Source organism: Urocampus carinirostris, chromosome 16 (assembly GCF_059441175.1).
Source record: "Urocampus carinirostris isolate Australia breed hairy pipefish chromosome 16, RoL_Ucar_1.0, whole genome shotgun sequence".
NCBI lineage: Eukaryota > Metazoa > Chordata > Actinopteri > Syngnathiformes > Syngnathidae > Urocampus > Urocampus carinirostris.
This window is the reverse complement of record NC_142364.1, coordinates 28,305,411-28,314,877: the sequence shown is the minus strand read 5'-3', so window position 1 is coordinate 28,314,877 and position 9,467 is coordinate 28,305,411. Positions and strand designations below refer to the sequence as shown.

At 42.2% G+C, this 9,467-nt stretch overlaps 1 protein-coding gene across 1 annotated transcript in view; it reads left to right on the top strand.

Moving 5' to 3' along the window:
- The first annotated feature begins 4,733 nt into the window (after nucleotides 1-4,733).
- Nucleotides 4,734-9,467, top strand: part of LOC148350945 (uncharacterized) — a 100,814-nt gene continuing 96,080 nt past the window's right edge. Inside the window, exon 1 of the mRNA XM_088320147.1 lies at nucleotides 4,734-5,212. Within this exon, the coding sequence (XP_088176273.1) occupies nucleotides 5,160-5,212 (53 nt within the window). The 5' untranslated portion in view covers nucleotides 4,734-5,159. The remainder of the gene's footprint in view (nucleotides 5,213-9,467) is intronic.

Here is a 9,467-nt window from a genome sequence, read left to right as displayed (position 1 = left end):
ATCCTCTGGTACATAAGAACAATTTGCGTGTGTCTCTCTCTGGTAGTTTGTGCGAGAGCATTTCAGTAGTGCGTGTAAGTGATCATTTTGAACTAAGTCCCTGACGGACCCTCATAAAAGAGCCTGCTTGTGTCCTCGCTGGGCCCAGTCTGCAATTTGGTGTCGAGGCGGGGCCTGGTAGCCATTGGGCTGTGTCCGCCCTGCGCTCCCGTAATGACCCCTTCCCTACGGGGAACGTTTGATCCGGGCTGCCTGTGTGCCTATTTCTGGAGCGTAAGGGGGGCGGGAAGGTAGGATAAAGGCAGCTTTCAGACCTGGTGCCAGCGACCGTAATTAAGCAGCTTGAAGGGGTGGCAGCGAACGCACCGGCGAGCTCCGAACTTTGTAATTTGGACCAAAGGGGGCAGAGTCAACCTGTCGTATCGGTTGTACCCACTGCTCAAACACGTGTTTGGAAGGGGCAAAGGTCCTAAAGGGGACGTTAATGACTTAAGTCCATTAGGGCTGAATTTACCCACTGACCTGGCCCCCAATTGCAGAGTGGACACACGCTTTGCAAATAATCACATCTACCAACAGACCCTTTTAAGCATCTTCATGATGACTTTGGTAAACACAGAAAAACAAATTCAGATGGTGTGTTACTCAAACAGATAAAATCAACATTGCACGCTTCATTGTCACTAAACTGCAGATTTTATTTTTTAAGAATCATTTAGCCTTGTGTATGTGGGCTTCAAAAGCCCCAAACCATGCTGTGTGTTTGCCAGCTATCGTACTTATTCGTGTATAACACACACTTTTTTTAAGCCCAAAAACCTCAAAGTTTGGGTGCGTGTTATACACGAGGTTTCACGGTAGTACATTACGGTATTTGAGCAATCATTGATCAGTCAAAAAATGTGTCCTTTTATTGTGAATCATAACCTTATTTGCATGACATTTGAAATAACAGAATTTGATGCAGGATAATGGTGGTGAGCATGCCGATTCTTAACGACTAGACCACTAGGGTTACATTGAATTAAATTGTCTTTATTGTGATTCATATCAATGTTGTGAAACACTACTCAACGAGATTAGACATGACACTCCAGGGTAAGCATGTTATAAACACTTTTAAAAGAAAAACGATAAAAGACTAGCAGGATAAAAGGCAGGGAAAAAAATAAAATAAATAAATAAATATATATATATATATATATATATATATATATATATATATATATATATATATATATATATATATATATATATATATATATATATATATATATATATATATATATTTACAACATAGTGCTTAGCAACTGGTCTAAGTTATGATATTACTGCAATGTTCGTGAATGAAAAAGAAAAGTGCATTGTAACAATAGTGCAATAACATTTAGCAGCAACACAAATAACAAATAAAGACACAAGGTATACATTTTCACAGTTAGCAGCAACAAAACAAAAACAGAGAAAAAAATGGCAAAGGAAAAGGCTTTTGCTTTTTTTCTCATTGTCACACTGTTTATGTTTATTTTTATTTTATTCAGCAAAACCAAATTTTTAAAGTCTGTTTTTTGGGGGGCACGTTCACATCTAGAGTGACCAGTTTGATTGCTTGTGAAAGATTGTGATCCTGGTCAAACTTTCTTCTGGCTTGGAACAGGATAATGTCTTTCTGGGAAAGCTGCTAAGTCAGCAATATCAAAAGTGCTAAGTCAGCCTTTTTGTAGAGTTTTGACATCTAGGGTAACCTACCCGCCTGCCTGCAAAGACGACGTTGATATTTTTAAAAAGTTTCTGGCCTGGACGAGTAGAATGTTTTATCTGGGAAAAAAATCCTAAGTGAACAAAGCTAAAAGTGCTAAGTGAGGTTTTGGGGGCATTTCTCACATCTAGGGTAATGTACCTGACTTCCTGTGAAAGATGGTGGTCATATCTAAATTCCTTTCCTCTGTTGTTGGGTGGACAGACATTTATGTTCTCGCCAATCTAACAGTTTGCCGGAGGACATCAGGTTTGCGGGGACCCTTGATATTTTGAAGAGGGGGCTCTGGGCCCACTTTCTTAATATGGCTTTGAATTGATCATTTTTGTTTAATTTGATTTGTTTAACTTCTAAAATTTTACTGTAACATATTTTTATTTCACATTTGTATGTTTTGTTCTGGAGTTTATTATTATTATTATTATTTCAGTTTCCTCATCTAGGGTGTGACGGGGCACACTGGTAGGGTTGTATTTTAATGGCTGAAAATCGTTAGGCCATCTTTTGCATCCCTATCAGTCTGGATAACCCTCCCTCAAGTCTTTCTTCACATGATTAGTCCGTGCCTTGACACAATCATATTTTATTTCTATGACTATTTATTTTGTTTTTACAGACGCTGCCCTACTTACGAACGAGATCAAGATCGTTCGTAAGTTGAATTTGTTTGTAAGTTGCCTCAGTGCTATATTTTGTATGTTTAAGGTTTATTTAAGTATGTTTAAGGCTTGTATAAGTTACCTGTATTGTTTTGTAGTAAAGAATAAACATTTAATAAAATACTATGCTCTATAGAGATAAATAAGATAAATAAAGTTGAGTTTAACTTATGTTTGGAAGGTGCGATTCAAGAAGTCCTCCTCCGTGGTAAAAAGTGGCCAAAAAAAGTGTTACGACCATTTTCTCAACCGCATCAAGCTTTCTTATTGCACTTTTATTTCAGAAGAAACGGCTCACCTCTTCTTCACACTCTACACCTACCATATAGAATGTGTGCACAAGATATTAAAGAATAAAAACGTCAAAGTTCTGAGCGCGCTAGAGATACAAAACAGAGGGTACTGTATGTTAAAACATGAACTAGGAAGTAGATGCCGGATTTCTTCTTCGGGGTGACTTCTGGGTGACCTCTAACAGCGCCGGTAGCGGTGGAAAAAAAGCACTACAGTAATGTCCTGTACTCAGAAAAAGCTGCACACAATACAAAATGTAACTTACAGCAATGTCCGGATATTTTTCGACTATCAATATTATAATCATTCATGACAAGGGATTTTTTTCTAAGCATAACACATTTATTTACGAACAATAGAAGAAAAAGATTTGCGTCAGTTTTGATTTTGTATGGACATATCATTTGCTGGGCAGCATGACAGTTGAGTGGAAAGCGGGGTTGGCGGCACAATTGTAAGGTCATGGGTTCAAATCCAGCTACCAGCCTGCCTGTGCACAGTTTGTTTGTTCTCCCCGTGCCTGCGTGGGTTTCTTCTGGGCACTCCAGTTTCCTCCCACATTCCAAAAACATGCATGTCAGGTTAATTGGCCGGGCTAAATTGTCCCTAGGTTTGAATGAGCTAGTGGGTTGTCTGTCTCTGTGTGCCCTGCGACTGGCTGCCAACCAGGTCAGGGTGTCCATGCCTACTGCTCGAGGACAGCTGGGATGGTCTCCAGCACCCCCGCGACCCGACTGAGGATAAGCAGTCCAGAAAATGGATGGATGGATGCATTTTAACCATTGTTTGTGTTTGTGTATTAGGTGTTTTGCGTGGGGATGAGGAGGGGATTGTATTGCCTTATTCTATACTGAATGTTTTTCAAAGAGCACTTTGAGTAGCAATCTAATGCCTGAAAAGTGCTCAACAAATACATTTGATTTGAATTTGACAGACAACAAACATAGAACAAAAACAGACAAACGTAAAATGCTCATCCAATAAAGTGCTGAGTAATTTTTGGGGGCAAATTTTCACATCTAGGTTAACTTACCTGATTGCCTGTGAAAGATGGTGGCCATACACAAAAGAGACACACAGATTAATAGACAAACAGATATACATACTCATACCTGTCAACCTGTACGGTTTTGTCTTAAAAAGGACGTTTTTATGCATTTTAAGACACGTACGACGTACAAGGAAATCTGTACGGAAAAACGCAAATTTGTCAGTGATGGATACCATCCGGTATACACTGACTATCACGAAATGGCAACTCAATCAAGTCAAAGGAGTTCGCCGCGGAATCTGTATCGTTTTTTTTCCGTTGCAAACGAAGTGAGCTGTTTCATGCTACTGTGCGCATGCGTCTGCCGCCTGGGGATTTTCCATCATGCATCATTCCGAAAAGAAAAAAAAATGGATTACGATTATTTTGTACGGGAAAATACGACAGGGGCAGCACGGCGGCGCAGTGGTTAGCGCTTGTGCGGCACAGTTCATGGCATGGGAACCTGTCGTGGGTTCAAATCCAGCTCCATACTTTCTGTGCGGAGTTTGTATGTTCTCCCCGTGCTTGCGTGGGTTTCCTCCGGGCACTCCGGTTTCCTCCCACATTCCAAAAACATGCATTTCAGGTGAATTGGCCGGTCCAAATTGTCCCTAGGTGTGAATGAGCGAATGAGTTGTCTGTCCCCGTGTGCCCTGCGATTGGCTGGCAACCAGTTCAGGGTGTCCCCTGCCCACTGCCCGAAGATGGCTGGGATGGGCTCCAGCCCCCCCCCGCGACCCTAATGAGGATAAGCGGTACGGCTAATGAGATGAGATGAAAATACGACAGTTTGGACGGGCATTCAGCCGAGGAGGTTGACAGTTATGCATACTTCGTACCCAAACGAAAACATTCTCACCACCTTTTGCTGGCGTGTAAGAAAGAAGCCATTTTTCTTCTTATTGTCCTTTTCCCGTACTCACCCGCAACGGCGTGGCCCGTCCGCGGGGTTAAACTCTCCAAACTCCCCAATGAAGAGGGAGGTGCGCAGTTGCAGCTCACCGCCGCTTGGCCGTGAAACTCGACACCTCGACGGTGGCCGGAGCTGCGCGGAGCGAGCGCCTGTTTAAAAGAGAAAGCTGTGAGAAGAAGGCTTCTTACTCAGTCACCACCTCCGTCAGGGCAAACAGGCGCGCACCCATTATCTCCATCCGGAGCAGCCTCAATGAATGAAACCCTGGGGAATAACCAAACGCACGCCAGCGGGGAGCTTCTGTATCCACACGGATTGTACGTCGCCCTTGACTGGCTCTAGTCAACATGCCCTTTCCTTCCCGGAGCTTCAGCCCGACCTGTATCGACTTGTGACTAACTGACCGGCCGTCGGTGTGTCTTCTTCATGCCCACCCTTTGCCAAGGAGTCACGCTGTGATTGACGGATCAGGTTTTTGACTGCCAGGACAAATGAATACAAATGAATTTAGGCACCCGAAGGAGAGATTGCAAAACCTCTCATCTAGACATAAAGTAAGTTGCTTTGCTGTTTGTCTTTTACCTTGGGGTTATCATGTGCAATGTGCTGTACACCTGGCAGGGGTTCAGCATGGGACCAAAAGCATTAGCACTAGTCAATGATAATAGTAAAAGCATTAGCACTAGTCAATGGCAATACTAAAAAGTTTACAAGCTATAGTGAGTGCTGCAACTGCATTTTTGTTTTGTTTTATTTTGGCAAAGATGACATCATTTAAAAGGGACACTATACCTGAAAACTATTGGCAAAAGTACAGTTCACCTTTTACTGTTTTAAAGAAACTAGCTTCCATGCGTGTAAGAATCAGGTACTTGGCAATGGTCCTGCACTTGGAATTGCAAACTTAGTTAATGGTAAATTCTAAAATAACTGCTCAGATCTATGTGTATGTCACGGATCTCCAAGGTGGTGCCCGCCAGCACCAGGTAGCCCCTTATGAACACCTGAGAAGCCTGCAGACAAATTCTAAAATAGTTCACTCGTGATGGGTTATTGCAATTTTAGAGCAAATTTGATCTCTATCTGACATTGTGTTTTAGTGGTTGGCTTAATAATTAACGATTACCGCATGGTAACAACACAGCAACACCATAATAATAACATAAGTTTTTTATTTTACAAATGTATATCAAAATGGTAGCTCTTCACGCCAATCAGAAACAAAAAGTGGCTATAAGCTTCAAAAAGTTTGGTGACCCCTAGTGCATGTCTATGAAAGTGTCTTTCACTCTGATTTATATATGCTGGAAGTTGGTCGGATATTACAACGTGACAATGTCTCAACCATAGCTTACTCGACCTCTGTTTACATTTAGGTAAGTGGCGAGTATCGGTACCTTCTATTATATTGGTGCAGGTGCAAGCCTTTTAAAGGTAATCATAATTGCAATGGTAGCTGATATCAATAACGTTAGTGATTATTCAGAAATTAAATGAATGCTTCAGTTTTATCAAACACTGTAAATGTAATACCAAGGAAGACTGTTGTTGAGAATTAAAAGTCATTTTTTGGCGAGGAGAACAGCATTTTATGTAATAGTGGTGTCGTATCTGACTTCTCAAAATTATTTAACTGTATGTTTCCGTAGGGCAGTGGTTAGCACATTAGTCTATCACGTGAAAGTTCCGCTGTTTGAGATTGGGTAGAAACATATGTTGCCCTGGAGCGGAATGAGTGTCACCTGGTTGTACTTGCCCAAGACACACCACAGGAAATAATGACTCAAGAGGTAAAGGGATCCAACCAACAAAATCACTTGGTCTAAATAGTGCAGTATCAATACAGAATATTTCCGATAATCTTCATGAATATATTACACATGCTATATACCAGTATGTCACAATTTGCTACAGTCGGAAAATCAAGTATTACTTTAGTTTGGTTCCTGTCCCCTTCCTCTTATACCCCCACACCTTCCCCCAAAAAATTACACAGCCATAGTACATATATATATATATATATATATATATATATATATATATATATATATATATATATATATATATATATATATATATATATATATATATATATATATATATATATATAGTAAGTATAAGTGTAACGGGTGTAATAATAACTTTTATTTTATTGAAATTCCTGCTAAAATATGTGTATAGTTTTTGGTAAATGTCCTGCAATGCTGAGTCCAACAGTGCCATCTGCTGGTATGGGGTGGGGTTTGGTTTTGGCTTCTAACATGTGACCAGGAGGCGGGGTTTTGTCAGTTTAACCAGAGTACTACAAAGAGATCAAAGAGATCAAACCCAGCAGAAAAAGCTAATGTTGTGACTCATCCATTTGCAGAAACTGTAATAATAAAAACCTCATCATCCAGTCCAGCGTGAATGTGGATCTTTGGTGGGACACGTACACCGCGGTTACATTGGTGCCGTGACCCGTGACTTCTATCAAACTCTCCGAACCGAGGACTGTCCTACCTGCCACATTGTTTCATGATGCCATCAGCTCACAGTACTTAAAATTGCTATACAGTGACGTGTTACGCAGGCTCCTGATTTATTTTGTGATTTTGACTCATTTACATATTTGAAACATGTTTAATCAGAGCACGAGTGACATTTCTGAGGGTGTAGCTGATCAGATGACAAATGTTATTCAGGAGATAGGACATACATTGGCTGATAGCATTTTCTCACGTATACAGTCACACAATACAGTAGCTCCTAGCGCTGCTGCCACACAAGATGTAGCAAACACATTGAGTAAGCCAGGTTATGTGTCAGATGTAACACAGGTTCAGGTGGTTACACAGAGAAAGGTTAAAGAACCACCATCATTTAATGGGGATGGCTCAGACTCAATAAAATTACATGAGTGGGAAGATCTAATGAAGACATTTATTAAGAAGAGTAATGTGAGACTTGAAGAGCAAGCAGAGGAAATCCAAATGCATTTGAGAGGAAAAGCTAAAGATGTAGTTAGGTTTGGCATTAGAAACAGTAATATAGACGTCTATACCCGCCCTGACATGATTTATAGTCTCCTCAGGAAACACTTTAGCTGTACCAAGTACTCTGCTGTCCCTTTAGCTGACTTTTATTCAACTTTGCCCAAACACCAGGAGGACCCCTATGACTACTGGCTGAGACTAAACAGAGCAGCTGACCTTGCCTCTGAGTGCTTGAGTGAGCAGGGCAAAACATTTGACAACCCTGAAATAGAGGTCACTCGCATGTTTATTAGGAACTGCCCATGCAAGGAACTGGCACTCACTTACAGATCAAAAACCATCGAAAAGTGGTCAGCATGTGAGGTACTAGAGGTGCTGAATGAATACCACGCTGAGAAGAGCTACAAAGCAGATTCCCTACAACAACCTGCGAATCGAGCGGAAATTGCCGTACACAAAGCTGAGGTGAACCATGGTCCAACCCTCATGCACGAGCCACCTCAGACTTCGAGCCCACAGTATGTCTCTCTAACGGACGTTATTAGTATGTTGGAGAAGGTTCTGATACGTGTTACCTCAAACCAGTTTCAAGGGAGAAGGCGAGCTCCAACCAGGCGACCTGGAGACAGAATTAATGGTTTCACTGACAAGCCATGTATCATTTGCAAAGAAGTCGACCACAGTGCTCTCTCTCATTGCCGAGACAAAAACCTTTGCTTTCACTGCCATGCCCCAGGACATTCTCGACGTGATTGTCCAGTGACGAAAGTTGTCCCGCTGCCTCAGGGAAACTAACTGATCTGCGCTTAGGGGAGAACAGTGCAGATCAACTGAGTATACCTCCCACCACTAATGTGAAGCCTGACATGCAAGATAATAAATCCATTTATGAGATGTATAGCAACAAGATACCTCCATCGAAGAAGCTGATCTTTCAGGGGTTTCAGAGAATAGCGGAGACTGACGAACTGTTTTACACACCTGTACTTGTGCAAGAAGGCCCCACTTTCAGAGCGCTGTTGGACAGTGGGTCGATGGCTTGTACAGTAAGTGAGGACACGGCTAAGTCCCTCCTGCAGCAATTCCCTGATATGATGAGTTACACGGCCGATGATTATGTCATTGTAGGCTGCGGTGGACACCAAGTTTCTCCCAGAGATATGTACGACATTCACGTCACAGTTTACGGGTGCCAAATGATAATACCAGTAATGGTGGTGCCAGGCCAGACAGAACAGATGATCCTTGGCAGCAATGCCATCAAATATATTTTGACTCAATTGAAAAGTACTGATGGCTATTGGAGATTAGTTTCCACTCCTGACAACGGTCTGTCCGATAACCACAGTCAATTCCTGTCAATGCTTTCCAACACAGAGAGATGGAGAGGTGATTGCATTCCAGACAAGGTAGGGACAGTTAAGATCAAGAGTTGCGTGACGCTGAATCCACGGACCGAGTACGTTATTTGGGGCAAGTTACCTGAGTTGGCCGGGGCATCAGCGGGCAGCACAGTGGTCGTTGAGCCAACCCAATCTAAGGCTGCGCCCAGACAAGTCCTTGTCGGACGAGTTGTTACTCCACTCTGGGGAGATGGATGGGTGCCTGTTAAAGTCTTTAATCCCACGGACAGAGTTGTGGTGCTGAGAAGAAACAGGAAAATTGCAGATGTGTCTCCTTGTATCGCAGCGGAAGACCTGCCCAATGCAGAGGAGGTCAAGTGCAACGTGCAGAGTGTACAGAGCAAAGAGGTCCGACCCAGGTCAGAAGAGGACATGATGCGTGCATTGGAAGCTCTGGGACTGCAAGACATTGACCTGAAGTCATGTGAGGT